The sequence below is a fragment of the Phaethon aethereus genome (assembly GCF_964289735.1).
Source record: "Phaethon aethereus genome assembly, chromosome: 8".
NCBI lineage: Eukaryota > Metazoa > Chordata > Aves > Phaethontiformes > Phaethontidae > Phaethon > Phaethon aethereus.
Window position 1 is genome coordinate 19,706,588 of NC_138584.1, and position 24,387 is coordinate 19,730,974.

General features: G+C 37.2%; 1 protein-coding gene across 2 annotated transcripts in view; it reads right to left on the reverse strand.

Annotated features, from left to right (window-relative positions):
- Window positions 1-24,387, reverse strand: part of PRKACB (protein kinase cAMP-activated catalytic subunit beta) — a gene marked incomplete at both ends in the record, with an annotated part of 71,211 nt that overhangs the window by 23,765 nt on the left and 23,059 nt on the right. The window contains one exon of one of the 2 annotated variants that reach the window (XM_082002662.1): window positions 11,078-11,264. The exons of the other annotated variant lie outside the window; for it this stretch is intronic. Coding sequence (XP_081858788.1) covers window positions 11,078-11,264 — 187 coding nt within the window. Of the gene's footprint in view, window positions 1-11,077; window positions 11,265-24,387 lie in introns of those variants that run through there. 2 annotated transcript variants of the gene reach the window in all.

Here is a 24,387-nt window from a genome sequence, read left to right on the forward strand (position 1 = left end):
ACACACTCGAAGGATGTAGCGTGAACACCAGTTAATACTTTCGAAGCTGGGAAGAACTCTTCAAGACACAAACTAAAACGGTATCATTGAAACAGACCATAAACAAGAACAAAACACTTTGGTTCTCACAATATGAAAACAGCGGGGGAAAAAAGTCCAGAGTGATATAAGCCTGGTACAGAGCAAGTCAATCTTGTCTTTACATTGCAATGAGATGTGCTTACTGGCTCTCTTGTGAAAAACCAACCGAGAATTTTGTCTTGTTTCCGCTCTACGAGATGCAAAGTCACAAAGGCTAAATTAATAAACTCTGCATCAATTTAGTATCTCATTTATCCAGTCTTTTACTTTGAGAGCAAGGTTTTGATTTTATATTTCTGTTTAAACATTAATTACGTTAAAAGCTAGTGATGCAGAGCAAAGCAACTTACCCAGCTGCAATGGATAAGAACCTTCAGTTAAACAAAAAAACCCAAAACATACACAGCAGTTCTGAAAGAGCTCATTTGCTGGAATACAAAACCTAAAAGTTCTCAATAAAAAAAAGGATCATGTAAGAATTAACTGCATACCAGTTTGCTATTAAAAAGGGAGTGCTATTAATTAATCTAACTGCACATTGTAAACACTTCTGTGGAATACTGGGAAAGACTGGTAAGAAGCGGAGAAGAGGTGGTCACGGAAAAATGATGGAGAAAAAGGGAGAGGAACAGGATAAACAGTAAGTTAAGAGCAATTACAGCTGCAGTGCCTAAAGACTAGAAGAGAGTATTAGAACCTGATTTTTGAGAGAGCACATTCAGGAATTAATTTACAATGTGTAGCAACTGTAAAATACAAATTGTTCTCATCCATTACAAGTCAAAATTTGTAATGCAGGCAAAATTTTATTTTATTTCCATCCACAATTTGGAAGTGTTGAGCTAGACAGTATTTTGCCAGTCTTATAAAAGCAGATTCGCAACAGTTAAGAGAACTTTTAATCTTCTTGGTTTTCCTTAATTTTCAGTGCTACAGGCTATAACTTTAAGCTGTAAATTAAACAAAGCTGAAGTCTTACTTAATTTTCACCTCTTTACTTGGCTAGCTAGACAGCAATAGCCTGCATAAGAGGTGTGACAGACTTAGACAAACCAAAACAGAAGTTGGGTTTTCAGCTATCAGAATAATATCTACCTTTATCTACTGTTCAAAATTCAACACTCTACTGCATACAACTGCCACAGTCAGACTGACCTTCTTCTTCCTTATTCTATTTTTATTAGAGATAATAGAAGCAATTTTATTTCCAAACCCAATTTTCAGTCTTTCCCCCCTATTCGTTTTCTTCGATCATAACATACTGGTCCAAACAGAGGCAGTGAACCCTGCTAATGCCAGAAGTACAACATAACAGAGACCACTCTGGGGAGACAGAAGCAAACCTAACTAACACCAAGTCACTTAAAATGTGAATCCCTGAAATTTCATTTAAAAACCACCAAACGTATAATGTAAATCATTAAATTTATTCAGTCACAAACGTACTCAAGTCCTGTACTAGCTCTGCTCAGCAGAGTTTTATGTGCTTGTATGTCCCAATTCAATAATTTTCCAGAAAAAAAAGATAAAATTCTGCTTTCTTAATCCAAAACAGAATCCAGACCACATCAAAATTTATAAATTTATATACTCCATTTAAAAAAGTGACTCCTCCCTCAAGACACACACTGATAAATGCCACATTTTCCAGTTACATCAAAAGCCTCTTCCTCTCTGCCAAAACACCCAAAACAACCAACCAAAACCTATGAACCAAGCTGGGATTTATTATTCAAATCCTAAATTATTGATTATATGCAAGACTTCAACACAAACAAGCAGAATAGCTTCATCTGAACATCCAAGCACAGGATGTGCTAACGTCTCCTGCAGATTCCCGGTGTTCCATTCCTTCAGGTCTTTTGGCCCTTCAGGTTGGCACCTCTCTTTCTTGCCCAAGCCTTCCTTTCAAATTAAAACATTATTAACAACATTTTATTGATTGATTTTTTGTTCCAGTTCTCTAAAACAACCAGGTAGAACTTGCATACAGTTAGTTCTGTAGTATGTTAAAACTAAGCTTTGGCCTAAGGAAAGGAGTCTCCTTCATACCTCCTTCCACCTTGAAGTGTTCATTGAAGGGAATTATTCCAGACTGCCAGAGACAACACATTTGTAAGTCTGCTGCTTCTCTTGTGACAGCCCACGTGCTTTAAGGCTTAAAAGTCCAATAAATAGCAGTTTGGTTTGTTAGGCTGCAGTTCAGTGTCCAGTATGGGCTGGTATAAATACCAAAAACCCCAGTCTTGTCCTTCCACAGTCACTGCCTCTCTATCATGACCTTCCTTAAAAGAGCAAAAGCATCTTTGTGGCTGACTGCCAAGCCAGGTAGGGAATTAGGCCAGATTAAAAAGTAATGGACAGAAGGCAGGGGAGAACAAGGGAAGCTAATTTTCATCCAAAGCAGCTCCCAGTTCTTTTCATCACATGAATGCTCCTCCTGAGGTGACGGAGAGTACAGGTGGGGTGGAAATGGGCAAATATGTGGGTCATACGGAACTGCTCCTTTTCTGAAGGAATGCTGGTTTAATACAATTACTTTCAAATGCAGTACTTAACCATCCCCACATTTAAAATTAGTTCACACATAAAAGGTTACGTGAAGAAGTGTTAACATGTAAAATCCTCAATTTTCATACACTGATGTGCTTTGTGAGCAATTAGGAATTAAGCTTCATCTGTGCAGTACCACCCTCTATAGTTGTGGCTGAACTTTACCCAGCAAGTAATCTAAAATGTTGCAACTATCACAGGATCTACAGTGTAAAAGACTGCCTTCGTGTGAAATGTACAGGTATTATTTTACAAAGAAAATTGAAAACTCTGTGAAAATTGTGAAAATTCAAACCCTTTTGTTTCTGCAGTACATATTTTTCCATGGTTACCATGTAAAAAAAATACATTCTAAGAATGAGTTCCAAGAACAAAATTTTCTAGGGCATTACTATAAAATACCTTGTAAATGTATCACATTCTTGAGTAAAGGTTGTTAGCAAATTGTAGTAGTTAAATACAAATATACAAATTAATCAGATTTTCCTCTTGTAGTTAAAAGCATGTACCAAGTAAAACATTGATGGCATCTGCTGCAGTTTTCCTCTAGTTGAGCTATCTACCCCTCTGCACCGTAAGATACTGGGTAACTGCCTAGCACCAACTTTTCTCTCCATATTACTGCCCCACCTTCCCTCTTTGCAGAAGTTCAATGACTGAAGAGGATAATACTGCTGAGCAGCTATCACCGAGAGTAAGTTTTACGGTTACATTATTAGAAGCAGTAAGCATAAACCTACAGGTAGTTAATCTGATATGCATATTACATATAAATTCTCTGCAAGCAGGCAATGCTTCTCATAATACTAGATACACTCATGAACAAATACCCTTTTCTTTAGAAGTAACCCAGGTTTTACCAACCTCATTTCTTCTTTATACTGCAAACTAAACAACTGCAGGGGCTGTTCACTGTATGGATGCATTTTATAAGTTACTTGAAAAGAGCAACTCTTGTGTTGTTTTTTCTTTTTTCAACTATTTCATACAAGGCATCAAACTAACAGCAGATGCGCCAATCTTTGTCTAACTGCATTCGTGTTTAAGTCCACTCCCCGCAAAGCTACTTTGTCCCAGCCCTCACATTAACAAAAATACAGAGAGTCTCATGTACACGTGCTGGAATCAGTAAGACATCTTCACAGCTGCTAGGGTAAATCAGCAAAACAGCTCTTCATCTCTTCGCAAGATTTGAGCTTCTGACACATTGCTATACTGACATATCTCCTGCAGAACACACTTGCAGTATTTACAGGAAAGGGTTGCCTGCAGTAACTAGCCAAGTAGTTCATTTATAACCTTAAATAGCAGAGGGACTGGCTTCCTGAATAAGGAAGTCTTGTGTAAATAAACACATTTCACAATTCAACACATCCAGCGAACAACAAGTTTTTGTTTGCCTCAAGATTATTGCAAGCAAAAAGTAGGTAAGAGTGTCTACTACCCATTCTGATAAAGAATGGGACTTTAGAGAGAAATGGGTTAAAGTCAGTGTTTATTTGGATAAAAGGCAGGTGTAGAACTTGCACAGAATTGATTTGCAAACACTGCAAAAAATTTAAATGAAAAACCTAAACACATGAATTCTTAATGGGCTGGAATATTTGTCAAGCAACTAGAGTGAATAAAGGAAAACACCAAAAACATCACGCAAGTCACAAAACTGCTCGTAAGAATCACAATAATTAAAGCTGGGATACTCCTACTGCAAACTTTGGCCTGCAACAGCAGTCCCCGCAGCAACTCTTAAAGGAACCAGCAACAAATAATTATATAAACAATTTGCTACGTAAACTAAAAAACAAAGAAAGAAAAAAATCTTTCTGTTAGCAAAATATACATAAGAAATGTAACAACAGGGACTAGAGTAAGTCACAGTTCAGGAGACGCAAGATTACAGCATACCAAATACCCTTTCCTTTGGAAGAAAGCCCAACTCTATTAAACTCCTTTTTTGCTTGTACTCCAAACCAAGCATCCTGAGGGACCATTCACTGTATGGATGCATTTTAAGAACTACGTCAATGCAGCAACTCTTGTGTTGCCTTTTCTTTTTCAAATGTTTTATACAAGAATCAGAACAAAACAGGAACCTAGGTCAACACTAAAGATGCTACCCTAATCCACTGTCAGAGGGTAACGGGTAACATCGGGAAACTTTTGAAAGGAAGAAACCGTTAGTCTCATGAGACGCATATAGGAAGATGTATAGTTCTGGCACCTGGAAATTTCATGGCATCCTTCCATTTTCTAGAGTGTTTTCAGCAGTGGGAATAATTAGTTGCCACTTTTTGTCCTTTGCCCTTAAAAGATGTTTCCAGTGCCCGTAACCAAGACATTTACACTACCTCCCTTCACCCTCGCTCCTGAAACACTCCTATTCTACAGTGCACACAAAGCTGGACAATAATTCAGCAGAGTCTGTCAGCATTGCTCATACTCTTTTCCTCATACTGCTCCATCTGTCTCCATGCACATTTGGTAACTACTATCCTATGAGCATAAATTTCTGTATCAGCCATTACCTCTATTTGCAGTATTTGAAAGGACTAGCCCAATCATGTATTTGGGGATACTTGGGAGTATTAAGCCTACTTCTAGTGAAAACAAGATCTAGCAGAGTAGCGTCTTTCAGAACTAGGAGTTGGGGCTATTAAAGTTACTTGGCCTTCCAGTATTATCTGTTCAAGAAAGTTCTGTTGCTCAAAACAAAAACCCTAAACCAAAAGAAATTGAAAAAGTTTTTCCTTCTTTCAAGTCTTTCGGGGGGGGGGGGGGGGGGGGGGGAGCGGAATCTTAAAACTGGAGCTCTTCTGGGGAAAAAAATAAAAGAACAAGAAGCCAGCCAACTGTACTTGCAGTTGAAGAAAATACATCACTTTTTCATTGAGGTTTCACTTGCATCTTGGCAATCTTTCACAAGGAGAGCACCTGATTTTATCCACTGACAGGGTGTAACGTAACACTGCTGCAGTGAAGACAGCCACAAAGGTGCACTGAAAAGCAGAAGTGGTTTAAGCCGGGAAGTGTTTACAGCAAAGACTTAATCTAATCCTTACTTGATGGAGCATGAGATAGTTACCTTTCTGTTGTCAAAATTAGGCTTCTCATTTATAGATCCTTTCGACTGGGAACTGACACTTGGTAAAAGTTGCAGCTATTTATTTCTATTTTTAATGGAACCAGGAGCCTGGATGTCAAGATGAATGAAATCTACAGATGCAAATTGTGGAACAAAGCCCCAGGGAAAAGAAAACAAAACCAAACCACCCCCCCCCCCAAAAAAAAAACCCAAAACCCCAAAACCACCAACAAAACAAAACAACTGCAACCTCTGTTTCACCTGGTGAAAGCTGACTTCCATAAACCTTATTTCCTGTGGAAGCTACAACCTAACTGTAAGAGAAACAGAGAAAAAGGTGACAGAAAAGCCAGCCTGGTAACTGGTGAAAAGCAGAGACTTTCTGACCCAGCGAGAGACCTCTCCTTCAGCGGACTAAGGCAGCACATGGGGCCGAGGAAGCGCCGCAAGGCTGCAGCTTCACCCTCACTTTCTGGAGAGGCTGAGCATGGGCAGGTGTCAGCAGGGATGCTGGAGGCCATGGAGGCTGGGCCACCTCGTTCAGGGACAGCCCATGTTTAGGTCTACTTGAACAGCTATGATGCTGTAACATAAATCTCCATAACGTACGTACAAAGTTCTGAAACGCTGTCATATAACTGTACCAATTTTGACATTTGTATATTGTACTGTGTACACCAAGGAAACAGCAGCCACACTTTTCATTCCAGAGAAGATGACCTCAACACATTTGTATGAGATAAGTATATATAAGCCGATATTAGATAAGGCAGTGGGATGACTCCTCCCACTCTATCTCATGCCATGTACAAAAGTGAAACCTTTGTAAAAATGGTCCTTCAATTTTGTAGGGCAAAGCAATAGCACACAGACCCCATATATACAAATATCTGTTTTTTCTTTACAAGTAGTCTCGAATTGTCTCAAGTCATTTTCCAAAGCTCCAGGCTATCTGCTTGAAACAAAAAGGTATCATTTCAGAAACTAATATATTTGGGCTTTTTGCAAACTATTTTCAAATGATACCTCGTTCTAAGGAAATAAATGTCCAGAGTTTATATATTTTGATACAACTTTCAATAATATTCCAAGTAAGAATACAGTACTCCATAATCCCCTTAAATTCAAAGTCCCTTATAATAAGTGGTCACAGTGGTTTTGGAAAGCAAAAACCTGCCTGAGAAGTTTACTAGATCTATTACAGTGTCTCATTTCAAATGAGACTCCCCTCCCCTACTTCCATGGATGATCTCAACTATTCTGTTATCCCATCATTTAGAAAGAATAAAAGCCATAGAAGAATAAGCTGGTTCAGATGAAAAACAACAAAAGCCAGTTTACAATTTTTAGGTGACAATTACAATAATTTCAGAAGGCCTCCCTGATTTGTATCAATACGCATAAAATAATTTGAGTGACACATTAAGTGAACCGACATGTATATCATTCAATTATAAAATCTTCCAAAGCAGATTTTATGCCTTAGTTAATGATTTGTAACACTTATATCTAAAAGAAAGCTTTAAAATAACATTTCAAATACTAAGTACCAGTTATACAAAGCAAAATGTTTAATAGAAACTGCAAATCTTTAAGACTAATCATTTTTAATAGAAACCCACAGTGATTTGATTGCAAAAACAAAGAGATCAGTAGTCGATGCAGCTATGCAGACAAGAAAGGGAAACCTGGTAGATTTTTCCTGATTGTGAAGATGGAACAAAAAAATAGTGTCAAAGGTAATAAAAAAGACTTACCATTCATGCTGAAAAGCTAGTTTTCAGAAACATATTGCTCCTAATATTAATCCAACAGTTGATGAAGTATGTTAATCTCTACCAAATCAGTGCTTCAATCTCTAAACACACTTATACACTAACTGGAAAGAGCAAGCACACAGAATCCGGAGAGCTGCTCTTCCTTACGAGCTCCTTGTGATGCAAAAAACTGTGAAGCACAGGATATCAGTAGTAAATCAAATTCAGGACACAGGTATTTGGTTTTGCTCATTAACTACTTCTGTTCTGACCAATGCTACCTATTCATGTCTAAAGCAGCTCAAAATGGCAGGGGGAAAAAAGCATGCAAACACCAGGAGGTTTTAAGATGTTCTCAATTATATCAAGCACTGGTTGTTTCCATGGCAACCTCAGTCCAGAATTATCTGTTGACTTGTACCCAACTAGTAGTTATTCTAAAGCTTTAATCAATTCACACAGTGTACTCTGCACATTATTTCATATTTCAAGTGTGTTTTTCTCTACTGACACACACATATATATATGTGTGTGTGTAATTATTCAGCTAAACCTCTGCAAGTCATTCCATGGTATTTGAAAGTATACTGATATTATTTTGAATGAGTTAGAGACCAAATAATATTCCTTTGACTCTTCATCGTCCATCCATTTGCAATTTAGAGGCTATGAAGATGACAAAGAACTAGTCGCCACTAGTGGCGACTCCCCTGACTATTTTGGTTATCCAAGTTGTTAATGTGTTCTCTTGTTACACACAGATTTGGAAAACATTTGTATCAGTCCAAGAATAAGAGATTCACACTGATCTTACTGTCTCTACTTTCAAAACCAAGGAGCCTCATTCTTCCTTTCCCATTGCAATCTTTCAAAGAACAACAAGCAACTATGAAAACAAACAGAAAAATCAAAACATAAGTTCCATATAGTTGCAAGTGGTCACAGTCAAGACCTCTAAACTAAGAATGAAATTCATTGTTCTGATGACTACCATCACATCCCTTTCATCCTTCGGCTGTGCAGCACAACAACTGACCCGGTTACCAGCTCAGGCTGTACAATCACACATGCGCCCAGTCAGCTTTTTACAACAGATTCCAAGGCCCCACGGTGCCCTGAGCCATCTCTGCCCTAATGGATTCCGAGGATTTCACAAAAGACATTTGTTTCGTGCATCAATCAAGAATCCAAGGCCCGTTAGAAAAACTGTATGTTTTACCTACCAAAATAACAAAGTAAAGATGTTAGAATTTCAAAATCAACCACTGAAAACCCCCTAAGGTCATAGACCACGTGGCAAATTACTCAAACCCACAACACTAGATGACTGACAACGAAGTCCACCTAAGAAGCAGTAGCTCCTTCCCCTCCAGCAAACCCATAGCTTCAGCAGTAACTGCTTGTAAAAGGACATACACAGAAACAGACCTGTTATATTTCATTACAGCAGAGGGTATACATACATTAACTTTATTTTCAAGTGGATTCTACCTCAACAAAAATTGAGAAGCCACTTTCCAAACTTTTTTCAGGAATTATGAGTGCTTTTGCCTTGAACTTCAAGACTAATTCACTCTGCCTGCTACATAGCTTCACCTAAAACCTTACACCAACACTTTGTTAAGTTGCCATGATATGGGCAGAACAGCTGAGAATACTCAAATATCCTTACAAGACAAACACCAGTATGTTTCTAAACACTGCTTGTTCATTAAACTTTCTGTGAAATTAATCTAAGACCTGAATTCAGTGACCCTATGCAATTCAATGACATTGAACTCTCAGGAAAAAAAACCCACACCCCTCTTCCCCCCCCAAACCAAGACCAAAGAATTCTATTTCTCTTTCATTTTTCACAAAGAATTTTCACAGATGATGTATTTTTCTAAAGATGTAATTAGGAGTCAGTAGTGGAAATAGCCCCTCCACTGTACTCGTCGTCTTTATCACTCTTTTGGGTGCAGCGGTAGTGCAATGAGAACCTTTAAACATAGATTTAGTCCATGTGTACCTGCAGTATTCTTATTTTTTTAAAATAATCCACAAGTTGAGAGTAAAGGTTCAGGATAAAGACTCAGAATTTCACTCCGAAACCAAAGGTACATAATCAACCACAATTCAGCTACCAGCCCAGTAACTGTGGCTCAGAAAAATTACATGTAACCACTGTGCTTAATTATGACTTAAAATAGCGTTTGTGGAACAGACATTTTCACAATGTTTATCAAGAGACACGACAGTCCATTTCCTCATCAAGCGTGTCACACGAGGAAGCCTGCCTTAAATAGAGGGGAAAAAAATAGCAGAGACTTGTACACAAACAGGTCACAATTTGTAAGTGTCAGTAGGTCAATACCATTTTTTTTCTTCATGTTATATAAACAAAAATGCTTCAGTATTATTTTTTCAAATAGCTATTTACATTAAAAAAAAAAAAAGCTTCTACATAAACACAAGTGTGTGTCTATTTTTACCAAGCTGAAGATATTTTGGAAAAGTGGAAGTTCAGAATTTATGCACTTTCATCATTTATCTTCCCCAGAAAACTCGTTGATCCTTTCCCATCCCATTTGGGAGACCTAGATTTAATCTATTTTAGGTCAATGCATTAACACCCTTTCGTTTCCATGTTTACTTTTTATCCTCTAAAAACAGATTCACTCCCTACTCATATAATATTTTAAATTGCAAGCAGGGAGATGTATAAACACTGATTTTCTTCACGGTAACACTGTGATGCTAAGCATTTCCAATAAGGCCTATTTTCAAATGAAATAACTGTACTATCTCAAATCCATCAATGAATCTGAAATCTGGAACAAAATTATCATGAATTACCATATCGTAACATTTTAAAATGAGTATTTAACCACAGAGACAATAAATAATTGCTTTGAAAAATAATGCATGGCTTTAATAGAAAAAAATGAAAATCAAATGTCAATTTACTTAGATTGTGGTATTTTTTGAAATCTCTCACTTTTATACCCAAAATGCAATCATGAAAAGTTTTAATAGTACAAAAAACACTGTAAACTGTTCACTAATTAAATTAAAACCTAATCATAGTCAGCATTCCCACACTAAATTAATACATAAGTTAAAATCAAACACAATTTTATATTGTTTACCACTGTAGAGAGCATTCTGATGTATATATCCCTTAAAATAAAATGATGAATGACAAAAAGTCCTGTAATTAGAATTTTAATCTGTGCAATGTCTGCCTATTCCAAAGTTTAAACATTACAATCTTTAATGATTTTTCTGTTTCTGCTGAACTAGCTGATTTAATTTCAAAATAAAAGAAGTAATTTAGGAGTAAAAATTGGGGTGGGGGCTTGTCAAAACAAGTCAACTGTGGTTTAAGAGACAAGAAGGCACGAGGGATTAATCTCCCTGCCAGCCACCAGTCCATGAACCAGCCCCCCACCTCTCCCTGCCTGATGCAATATGCTGTTCTTTAAATTAGTACCTTTAGGTAATGAATTGCAAGACGTAATACAGATCAGTGTTCGTATTTGATTACAAACACGCAAGTTCTTCACTTACCAGGCAAACTGAAGAGTGAATATCTATAAAACAAACAAACCCCCCTACTTACTTGATTTGTCCCATAGGACAGCAAGTTCAGAGCAATGTTGGCTCTCATTCTCCAGAGCCGCTCGCTGTTCATGCGCACCACTCTTTGAATGCCTATGGAAAAGACGATTAGCAAAACCTTCCAGTCTCTGCAGCGCTGTGGCCGTCCCTGTGCACTGGTTACAAGGTACCTCCTTCTGAGCTGCCATCTACACACACCGGCGACTTTTACAAAAGCAAAAGAGAAAATATCTAAAGGGAGCTGGACAAGCCAGAGTCACTAAGAGCTATGCATGTGTCAAGCTTCCTGAATGCAGTGTTTTCTAACCACTGCTCTCTTCTACTTCCTGTTAAGAAAAGCTCTATAATATACTGGTTTATACTGCTAAAAGTCTCTTTTTATGTCAATCGAAGAGTGTTTTTCTAAAAAAAATATGCAATAATTGCTCTAGCATGTGTTTTCACAGCTTTTTAATGCATCCCATTTTATACTTAAATATACATTTTATGTTAAAATACTATAAACAGCCTGTTCAGAAGTAAAGATCAGAAGGCAGATATATATGTTTTTTAATTTACCACAACCATGCATGAAAAAAGAAAAGTGACTATTCTGCAGTTCTTCCCCCTTTACCAAGATGGAGTGCTACCATCATCATAGCAAACAACCAACTGTGATCTAATCGTTAGTAATCTCATGTTTCAACTAAACAACTGTCTAAGCAAGGAGGTTACTTGCAAAAACTACTCAACAAACTCCTATTTTATTGGGGAGATGGGGGGAGTATTATTTTCCTCCTTTAAGAAAAATGAGACTGAACAAGTTGAATCCTAACATACATACAAACACAACTGCATTATACTTATCCTAACTGGGTTCTACTTACTTCAGGAATGAACCAAATGCATTTAACTTTTTCAGGAGTAAAGTACCAGAACAACCAGTGCTGGCAGGTCCTTATCTAGCAGCATGTTCACTCTCCCAGCCCCAAAGGCAGCTGAAAGGAGTCACAAAGTCACGGTCACCAGCTCCCATCATTGCTTACGTAAAAGCTTTGCATACAAGTCCCCTGGAATTGCGTAAGAAAGGCTTTTCATTCACAAGAAATTAAAGTATTTTCCGCTGTAGAGTAAGTCTAGAAAGCATCATTTTTAATGGTACGAAACATAGGGAAAGTGAATTGAAAGCTGTATTTAACATTAAATTATTTTAATTTGCAAACTATGTAATTTTGCATGCTTACAATGGGTAATACTAAATACCCATTTTTTGTGCAAATGGAACCACACACATTGGGCAGGTTTCCCAGTATATCCTTTGCACATATAAGACATGGCTTCTTAAAAATTTAGGCTATTCTTAAGGAAGATTGAAATAACTGTTCCACAATCTGTCTCCTGTCTTACAGTCAACACGTGTTAAAGACATACATCCCATTTTTCACCACCATACTTCTCGCTGAATAGTTTTCAAATGTCAGCAGATATCCATCCTTGGACATTACATAACTATTTCATAACAGCTCTGTGCTTAAAAAAAAAAAAACACATGATGACAAACCGCCTATGATAATGATAAAACAATAAAAATGCCAAGGGACAGACTTTACAGATTTGGCTACATTCCTCCTAACGAGCACTTCTAGACTTCACACACAGTTTAAATTTCTAGAGTCTATGCAAAACACAGAAATGCCCTTTGCTTTCAGGCTCCAGATATACTCTGGAAATGTAATTTCTTTCTCCAGCACCTGTTCAAAATTTGGAAACAACTGTTTAAATGCTTATGTTTTACACACCAGTTTGCAAACCTGGATAAGTACCTGCTATCTTGTTGGTGACCAGGCTGCTCTCCCCAGCCAGGGTCAAGTGCCGCAACCTTCTCTGGATGTCAGCCCATTACACGTCCTTTTCCGCCTTATGCCTTCCAGCCTCTCACCTGCTTTGTCACAAGATAGATGCCAACTTCCACGACATCCCATCGGTTCAAGGCTCTGCTGCCAGAAACAAGAGCTAGTAAAGACTATGGGGATCCGTTTGCCTTATCAGGGGGCACAAACAGGCAAAGGGGATATATTATGTGCCATATATAACCAAACACTTTATGATAGAGTAATGCTATGCCACCTTCCACAGAGCAGTATGACAAATACTTAGACAATGGCAGGATGCTTATTTCCCTGCCTGGTGAACTTTCCAGGGCTGGAAGAGCCCCTCTGGAATTGTACAGCTGTGTTCCCCTACAGCTCACTGCTTGTCTCCGGGCATCCAGGGAATCCTTCCAAGAAACTATCATTTTCTCTGACCTTGGCTGTTTTTTTGTAGTAAACAAAGCCACCTGGTATGATGGTGTTCTTGTATTGTCACTCCTCTGTCTGAGCCTTTATACTACTGTCATCTTGTCTTTCACACAAGTCTTCAACTAAACCATTTCCTTTCCCTGATCTGAAAGAGGGTTAATTTACAAAACTCGCATCACTTCATATGATGGAAGTTAGTCTGCAAACCCTCTAGAGTCAATGCAGAGATGTGGGAACCGCCAAAGAACAACTCTGCCCACCAACATTCAGAGCCCTGAATGCACCTAAGTGACTAACCTGGATGTTTGAATTAGGTGCCAAAATTAGGAAGAAGAAATACCCGTCCTCCAAGATCACAGAAGTGAACTGGCTTAAGTGAAAACAGGTTATCAAAAAGGGACTGCTAGAAGATATCTTAAGAGAAAACTTGGATTTGCCAGAATTTTACAAACTACTGCCAGTGAACACTGTTACAGAAGTTCTTCTCCACATGCAAAACATGAAAAGTAAGTACTGGTCGTAGCTTCTACACAGATAGCAATACACTTTCCTAATCTTGGAATTTTTTGTCATTTATTGGCATTGCCCAATGATAATACAAAATACCACCATACCGACTTGCCGTGAAGCCCACATGCCACATGGACTCCAATGTCTTCAAATGAAGTCCACAATTTTTAACGGTGGAACCTCCTATTTCCTTTTACTTAATCTTTCATCTTCTTAACATACTAATCTTCCAAATCTATACAACAATAACTTACCCACACCAAGTATTTTATACGTTATATATATGAAGCACAGAATCCACAAGCTCCAACATAGTATTTTATTGCCCAAAAGCTCATTAATCAGCAATAGATGGTGCTTTATCAAAGACAAAATTCTGCGGCGCTGCTTGCCTTAGGATTTCCACTTGCTAGCCAGTATTTTCCTTCGAACAGTTTGTAAATCTTTAAATACAATTAAATGTTCACACAGACATGTGCAAACAGACTTGAGGTCATCTTAATCACGGTCCGAGCTGGAAGAAGCACTTGAGCCAGCTTTGATCTAAAGCTGTGCAGTGCTTGTGGTTAAGCTCATACGCCCTTCCAAAAGGCCAAAAGCTGGCTGTGCTCCAGCCAGGCCACAAACCTCCAGGTGTTCTACCCGCTCAATGCTACAGAAGTCAGACCAGGTGTGTGTCAGCCTCTGTGCACAGGTATGACCCATATAATAGCAGGCCTGATTAGGATACATTCAACTTTCACTGAATAACTTTTACTCTACACTCTCTGTGGCCTAGGAAACCTTTCTGTTACAAAAAAATGGCCTACTTCAGTCATTTAAAAAACTATTCATGTTTGAAGACATTAAGACTGGTCAGTTGCCACTCAGGTCTCCTATTAGTTTCTTCAGCTGGGCAGTGTTGAAAATCCCCTCTTTGCTCTTATTTATTCCAAAATAAACCCAAGCTGCCCAGGCTACACAGTGTATGTGCTACCTAGTGTATGCCAAGGAGCTCACAACACCAGTGCCTGACCAAGCAACATTGGCACAGGGGGTCAGTGCCAGCGTGGTGGTTCCCTTTGCCTGCAGAGCTTCATCTCTTCCAAAGTGCTCCCAAACACACTCAGTTCAAACCAGCTAGGCATACAATCTAAGGAAAGTGTTAGTTACACAGAAGAACGTAAAAGAGAGTTGCTTCAACGTTTCTAAGTGGTTTGTAAGATTTCTGTTCTACAAGAGATAACAAAGATCCAACTTCTTGCAGCCAACGTCAACACTGACATGTTAAGAATTTCCTTTAGGCAGAAATTCTATTTTCACTAAATTCTAGCCACTAAATCTTGCAGTATTTTAAAACACATTAAAATACCCAAAGAGGTGGGTAAGAGATTCAGGTATGAACATGAACATTACATGTGTAAGTCATAGTATTTTGATAAATAATATTTCAGTAAGTTTTTTTAAGGTACTCCCCCACAATTTTATAAAAAACAACATAATGATAATAGCCATAGAAAAGGGCTAACACTGTGGCCCTCTAATCTGATAAAGGCAACAAAACCATTTATAGTTTTCCTGATGGCCAACCCATAATCTCACGTGCACTTCCCAGCAGCTGATGCCCAGTGTATCTCAACCACAGGTAACAACACACAGCACTATAACCCAGCCACAGACTCTTTGAGCTTCTTGCTGAAAAAGAATCAGGAAATATTGTAGCTATGTGGACAATTTCTTTTTAACAATCTCTTCTAAAACATCATTTCTCAGTGTCTAAGAAGCAATTCTACCCTACCAGTCAAGCCTTAAAAATGAAGGATTAAGAGCGCACTCTCCTTTCCTCAAAGGACCTAGATGGTTAAGCAACAGCATGAATTACATAGTCTTGCTTTAACAGAATACAGAAAAATGCACACATAATTTTAAAATATTTCAGTTGTTTCCCAAGTGAAGTTACCATGAGATTCCTGAATTTCAAAGACGTACAAAACAGAAAGACATTAAAATATACTGCACATCTATATATCTTTGAAATGTATTTGTTTTACTTCTAGGATCTAATGCCACACTACTTAGTTTCATACACAGAACTGAAATTCCCTCACACTACACCAAAACTGGGAGTGTCTTCTCTAGTGTTTAATGAAGGTTAGCCATGAATATCTTGCAATCAAAAACATACAGGAGTTTTTAAGACAATTAACTGTAATCCTTGATAGGACATTGAAAAATCGATCCATGATGCAAAATAAATTTCAGGTCACCTACAGCTAACTAAATTTAGGTCTTAATTGCAAATCTTGAAACCTAGTATTTTCTTGGCTACCTACGAAGCTGAGTCTCAATCCACCTGTTTATGCACATTCTACTTCTCTTTGAGGACTAAATATAAGTATTCTATCTTCTTATTCTAAATATTTAAAATTAGTATTTCTCCTTTTCAGCACTGGCCTTTATCCACAAGTAAAAAAGACACATTGCGACATTTTCTACATATTGATTTTGTTTGTACTCTATGGAAAAGCAACTTTTAAATGAATAATAAAGAATTTTTTTCTAGAGGTTAAAGAAAGATTATTTATTTGCTTTAAAAATTGATGGCTTGATAAAGCACATCTTTTTCTTTATGCATTATTATTTCAGTTATTTCAATAACGAAAGTCCAACTTTAGTATTTACTATTATAAAAGGAGTGAGCAATTCTTTGATAGAAAGTGTTAGTGAGGGTTCCTCCATTTTTAAGAGTTTGAGAATCTTGCTGAATTTAGCAGGTCTCTTACTGATCAATACAATATTTGTAAGTTGAAAGATGCAGCCAACACATTTAAGAAAAAGAAAATAATTTGTCTAATTTTGAATTAGAAAATACAAGAGTTCATAAGCATTTAATAAGTCTAAAATTTGACAAATAATATATACTAAAGAACCTAGAGTGTTCTATGCTATAAGCCTGAGGAAATATGTATGATATCTAGCTGTTATATAAAGCTTGAGAGAAAAGGACAAAGTATACAGATAGCCATTTTATAACTAAAAAAGAAAAGAATGTTTTCATCAGAAATTATGTAATTAAACACAATCCATTTTGAGTCTTGCCAGGCATGCATATTTCAGAAAGAATTATGGGTAGAGACAGAGGCAGAAAAAGGCTTCTTGAAAAAGCAGATGTATTTTGATTTTCACTATATGTCCAGCACCATGCCACTAGCTTGCATTTCTTTTGAAACACACAGAAGGAAGAGCAGTGTTTGCTAATGTTTTACAGATTTAATGGCTTTCCATTTTGAAACAAAGATTTTTCAAAATGTATATAAACAAATTAAACACAACCAATAACTTCACCATTTAATAAAACACAAGAAAGTAAACGCATGCAGTGTTAGTGTACCTCTACATGTACATTTTTTTCTAAAAAGGTTAACTCTTACTAGGGAGTCCCTCTGAGAGCAGTACTAAGGCTGGGACTGCAGCACTTCTATAAATAGGACTGCCAAGAGGAAGTTGTTGCTATGGAAATGCTGGTCTTATTTCTATTTTGACTCAGTAGACCTCTACTGGCATCTACTGTACACAGGCTTAATTGCAGCAGACATCTAATACCTTCATCTCTCATCAGGAAGCATAAATTAAGGCTCACATGGTCCAACGGCATTGTTTATTCTTTATCCATGTCAATAACAAAAGGAATAAAAAAATGACTAAGAACTTAGGGGGGGAAAAAAAAAGTCAAATTCAGCATCTGATTTTTCATATGCAAACTAAAAGCTGCCATTCTTCCTATCAGTTTTCCTAACAAAATTTGACAAATTCATTATCAAAGATGATGTTATTTTCCACATACACATACCATGGCAGCAGATCAAATTTCTTCATTTCTATCAACACACTATCTGGTTATTTTGAAGTCAAATAGCTTGCAGTCAAAGTCACAAATCTAGTCTTGAGAAGAAGGGGATACAGAACTATTTCATTACAAGCACAAAATTGTCTAACTCGCCAGAGAACTGTATTCCTCTCCTTTCTAATACAGTTCCTTCCTCCTTGCTTTTCCTACAGCTTCCTTCAAGAGGATGTACTTGCTGGTGCTTGTAGTTTGGATTGTCACATTGCAAGATAGAGACTTTCAGAATGTGACTAAAGATTACACAAGAGCTCCATAACAAAACAAAAGTTGAGCAAAGATCCATCTTAAAAATAGTCGCTTTCACATAAGTACAAGAAATCTTCTGAACGCATTTGTAGAAATCTGCTTGGTCCATGCCCTTTCCAGATCATAAACTACTCAAATAACCCTCCATAGTTACTTCATAGCACTATTTAAGATAGTTTGACATATAATCAATTTGTACAAACACTGTTACTTTTCAGCAAAAGAAATAGTACCCCAAGACCTGTATAAGTGTTTGTTATACTTGCATAAAATAATTGCCTGCCAAGACTAAGAAAGATGCTCTTGGTTTTAGACAAATGAGGTCTAGAAAAAACAGCTAAGTGTATGGACTTATTTAAATTAAAATACAAAGTTAAATTTTGATGAAATTTAGCATATGACCTCAGTAACTGTGTCTCTGAAACTACAGCAGACAAAGGTTTTGGTCCATTTAATTTAAAACACAATATACTGTTGATCAATAATGAGCATTAAAGGGTTATCCATCAAAATGAGTAAGATGAAGTTCCTGAATTAGAGGATACACACTAAAAACGTGGGCATTTTTCTCAATATCTGACTGGGTTGAGGGAGAAGCTACCTGCTTGAATACTGGCCAATCTCCCATCTGAACAATGATGCTGAAGATATGTCTCCCTTCAGAAACAGTAAAGGCTCCTGCAGGTAAGCAGCTGCTTTGGAGGGGGTCTTGGCTACAGAAAGCTTCGGGGTGATGAGCTCTACTTTTTTGAGAATCTGCAGGTTTGGACTATCCTTCCTCAGTTTAGCCACTTAGTTATATTAAGGAACTGCCCCAGAAGAGGCACATTTATGTTGGAAAATGGCTGCTCAGGAAAACTAAGCATTTTGTGTCCTAAGTCAAGAGTGCCTCACATAACAAATGATAATTAAATCCGAGAGATCTGTGGTCAGGCTTAGAGCTAATTCTTGGCACGGGATAATGGGAGTAAGAGAAGGGACAGTAGTAAAATGCTCACCAAAACTAAAATTTTGTAGATAAAAATTCTTTACTATAGTAGTAGATACACCCTACTATCAGATTCTGTATTGTACAGTAAAAGACCAGAATGATAAATACTAGAGTAACAAGAATCATTTTAGCATCTCTTTCAGGAAGCCTGTCTGCATTTTACGTCACCAGCACATTCCCTAGAGAAAACAAAACAAAAACAACTGACTCCACTTTGAGCTAAATATTTTAAATTAATACTTTTGTTTCCTCCAAAACTGGAATGTTCCCTGATTGTAAGACATTTAAGTTCAACCAGGAAAGTATCCAAATAAGAAAGCAAGCAAAACCAAAGTTACTTCATTGGAAGGGATACTGCTTCTTCATAGAACAAAAGAGTACCGAGTGCAAATCAGAATTACAGTAGTGGCTTTCATAAAGTATGGTCTAAACTACAAAACATTTGGTCATGTGACGTGGAGATGCACACGCCTCTACTTGTATGAGGAACAGATCCTGTATTCCTGTGCCTTACTGCTAGACTACAGACTGCCCTGGCGTGTCCTGGTCCCTCCTCCACTCCCATCACCCTGCTCAGCTTCAGATATTCTACAAAACGGGAAAGACCAAATTAGCAGAGATCTAGCACTATCCCTCATAGCAGCTAGATTGGAAAATTAGCATTAAATCCCTGAAAAAGTAGATGGGATGCTGCTGGGCCCAAGACAAGAAGCCGTGGAATGTGTAAGAGGATATTTCAAAGTTTGTTAAACACTCCTAATACCCACTGTGCTAAGTAAGCAGTATCCCACTGACAGGAACTTGCATTAATACAGAGGCATCAGAAGTACAGCTCAGACAACAGGATTTCTCTATATACTGAAGTTAATTGCACTGGGTTTACAGAAGTTATGTTAGTCTGCACTTAAATGGAGTAACAAATGCCATCTGCTGGTTTAAGACCAAAAAAAGTGTGAGGTATGAAAATTGTAATACCGAACAGTAAGTTTTAAAAGCACTCAGTCATTCCTCTGTAATGTGTTGTATAAACGCAACTACATAGCTCAGATTTTTTAAAGGCAAAATAATGCACATACCAACTTCCTAATTACTGGCTATTTTTCTTACTGAGGTAGCAGCAAAGTGCAGACTTTGTATTTTTCCCCTGTGATATAAATCATAATTTATATCCAGTTTGTTTCATGTAAGGTGAAGTTATTTATTAGCAGTCTGGATATATTCTTAAATAGTATTAGCATTTGGATATAACATAAATAATTTACCAAGTTAAAAAAAAAAAAACAACAAATTTAAAATGAAACATTTCCCTTTTGCTATTTATGAACTGTGTTTTCCAGCTACCAGTAAGCAAACAGGCACTTTACTTCTCAGTCCAATCCTTTGGCATTCCCAAGCGTTACTTTACAATAAAGACCAAAACAATTAAAGTTCAGATGGGTATCCTCAAATTGAGAAAACTTTTTATTGCAAGATGTAATTGCCAGTTGGCAGAACAGTCAGAAGATCCATCTTTCACTCTTACACTTACTCAGAATGAGAGAAATACATGACTACAACTATATTTAATTTATTCTAATAATCCTTTAAAGCACAGGAAAGCAGAAAGCAATTTCCAGGATAGAAACATTACAAGATTAAATGCATAGCTGTTTCTTTTCTTTCTTTTTCTTAATGTAAACTTGCCATGATGCTGTTTCACTTGATATTAATACAAGCAAAAGACAATTTTAAGAATAATAATTAAGAAGTCATAAAACAAAATTCTAAAAGTTGTTATACAAATGTCTTTCATCACAACACAGAACTCTGAGAAAAGCTTTAGAAGGTTTTGGAAAATGAACTATGGATAAAATACACCATTACTTGTAATTCTCTGAACAAAAGCGAACAATTCACATGCCATGTCAGCTCAGCATGCAGTATGAATGATAGCAGAGAAAAGATACAATTCCTTAATACTGTATCCTCCAGCAGCCACAACCTTGCAATTGCATTTTCACTCTCAAAGCAAAATGGATCAAAGATAATTTTTTTTTTCTAAAAAGATCAAAAGAAACCAGTGATGTCCTTCATCAGCTTACAGGGAGTAAGTTACCAGCTGTGCTGAACACATAAATTTTGCTTATTTTTAGTGCAAAATCTGTGCTTGAGAATGCATAACATCTTTATTCCAAGAAGTTTGACAATTCTGTGTTTTCTTTAAAAAAAAAAAAAAGATTTTCCTTCTAATAAGCAGGTTCTCATTATGCTGGCTAGCTCTCTTTTATAGCTCACTCTATTAGATTGCACCAAGAGCAAACTTTTTCACAGTTCAACAATATTTAAATTGATTTAAAAATATTTCTTTTCTTAAATGTAATATAAACTTATAACTGACAGGTAAACAGACAGCACATATTCTTCAAGATTTTAATTAGATAGAAGAACATCCAGTAGTTGTGATTGCATTTATCTTTGATTTGCTTTAAAGAAAAATAGGAGCAAACAATAATGCATCCTGAAAAATCGCTGTATTTCATGCTATGAAATGCCACTAAGAGCAGCTTCTCACAGTAGGTCACCTGAGAGCACTGACACTCAACCCCGTATTCTCCTCAACAAGGATAGTGCAGGACTCTTCTATACCACTGTTATCCTAAGTCATATTCAAGCAAAATTTGACCACGCAGTGATCCCTCCCTTTGCCGCCTGAGCTAACGAACATTCTAACAGGTAATTAAATTATTGCAGCATAGATCCAATGCATTTGATACTGAACAATATTAACGATCAAAGTTCACAATATTAAAGATCAAAGTTTTATGGTTTCTATTTCTGATACTTACAGAAATTAAATGTGTGAACAATGGAAGTCATCTCAACCTATACACGCACCTTTAACCCCTTAAGTCTCAAAAGCCAAGAGACCTGCCCGATAAGAAATGGCCGTCACAAGACCCAGGAGCTAACAATTCCCAGGCAAAGAGCTTTGAAAGTCTTGCTCTGACCTTCCACAGATTCATTATGAATTGCTTAGGCTTATTACGTGATGACTGTACACATGAAAGCAAGCCAAGAAAAACAAGTAACTGTTCAAACACAGGTTTTTCATTTGTTTTTGAGAGATGCCACTGGTATTTCTTTTCATTTGTCCTGATCAGCAGAAGTCTTGCAAAGAAAACCTACACCAAACCACACACAGGAAACCTACACAGGTCTGAATTTGAGAATTGTGACAAACGACAAACATCCAAAGATTTTAATCCTTAAATAAGACCTCTGCCAAAATGTCTGCAGTTACAGAAATGTGGACGTCTGAAATAGCTTTACCACACACCTCTACTGCAGATTGCACACAGGGAAAACAGAGAATTTGCCTACAGAGCCCTTCACGATTTGTGGGGATTCCTGCTAATAACTGCGAATGTTATCCTTAATCTTGCAGTGATATCAGCATCCTATTCATGATTACTACTAAAAAAAAAGTTCTTAATATTCCTGTTTTGAATAGGTAAAGTCTACCTTATGATAGCATTGTGCAGGCCCTTCTAATTTCTGGGAAGCAAAAATCCCTCTAACTTGGTAGAGCTGGGAGACATGTTACCTCATTAATTTATTATCTTAATTTACTTGAACCACTTTGGGAAAAATGCCTAAAATTTAGTAACTAGCCAGAGGTTTCTTTTCTTCCTCCTGGAAGAACAAACATATTTCACTTAGAGCTGCTCTCGGATGCTCATAACTTTTACTAACCACCTCAAGACAGAGTTGTTATTTCTGGGAGTCACATGGCATGTGGGAAGATTCTGGTTTTCTTCCAATTCCTTTCAAGTTAAACTCTACCCAAGAAAACTGCCAAAATGAGGTACCAGTTGCAATACACTGGAAGAATTTTTAAACTTATTTCCACTATAAGATCCATCTTTCATGACTCGTAGGGGGGTGGGGTGGGCAGGAGGAAACACACGGCATCCCATTTAAGTGAAATGTCAAAATAATGAATTTAGTAATTGCAATTACTGAGCCCTCTCCTCACCTTTCTTGTAAGATAGAAAAACCCCAAGGCTTAAATCACACAGAAATGAAAGCCTAAATGAATACATGGACTGCTTACGTATTATTAGGTAACCTACTTGGACATTTCCATTCCTTTGCCTCTGTAAAGACGACACTTTCAGAAGAAAATATCAACTTATGACTTATTGGCCAAATAAGGCAAACGATGTATTACTGTAATTTTTGAACACACTGCTAGTACCTACTTTTTCTGAAAAGTTGTGAAAGGTTAACAATGCTAATATGCTGTCTAATGCAACTCTGCATGGTTCCCGGAGGGTTTGTTGGGCATTTGGGATGTCAAACATGGCCAAGTTCTGAAGATGAATGGCTTTTGGGACTCCACATGAAATACAATTTTAAGTTCTACTCAGTTTGAAATCTACATTTGAATTACCTTTTCAGGTACGCCTTAAATCTAGGCAACGCCTACAATATCCACCGAAGTAAAATACTACTTTGGCACACTGAATACAGTTTCTTACAGAACTTTTCAGAGGGTAGAATGAGTAGATGGGTGCTGGAAAATACATCAAAATGAAAACATATTACTTTAGTCCTTATGAACCAATTCTGAATGTAACAAGGTGCTAAGGATGTTGCGGAGCTAGAATGCACATATGGAAAGGTAGGTAGAAAGGAGGAAATGGGCAGGAGGTGATCATGAAGGAAATTATTGGAACTAACTCAAATTGTGCTGCTCTTTCGGTAGTTAAAACTAAAGCAGTACTAGAAGATTCATTACTCCTCTGGATTTTGCTAACAGTTTATAACCTGCTCTTTTTGTTCCTTCTGCAGATTCACTTGTCACAATTACTGGATTAACTACATCTCTGTACCCTCCTTATTATGGTCAGGTATATGTTCATTAAGGCCTCTGTCTGTGAGCTAATTAAGAGCAGATTAAATACAATAGTAGTCCATACTCCATTAATGACGACTGCTTCAGTAACTCTAAATTACATCCACCAGCAATTGGACTAGTCTGTGTGCCGCACCACCACCTATGGAAAACAGTATTCCAAACCCAGTAAAAATATACCATATGGATGTCAAGCTCTGAAGGTAACCTATACCCTCATTTTGTGTAGGATAACCCAACTCGTGAACTCTAGGAGCAGCACAGAATAGTCTACTCTTGTAATTGAAAAGCTAGACCACTAGTTCAGATTCAAGAACTGTCATTAATAAAAGTGCCTCATTAATGTTCGTCACCATCCTCCACCAGGACTGTGCATTTAAAATTGTATATAGTTCATCAATTTCTTATTCCACAGAATTTACAAAGCAGACTTGGCAAATTGTGCAAAACAAATACAGGATACCAAATTTGTTTCCACCTTCTCTTATGCTTGCTTCACACA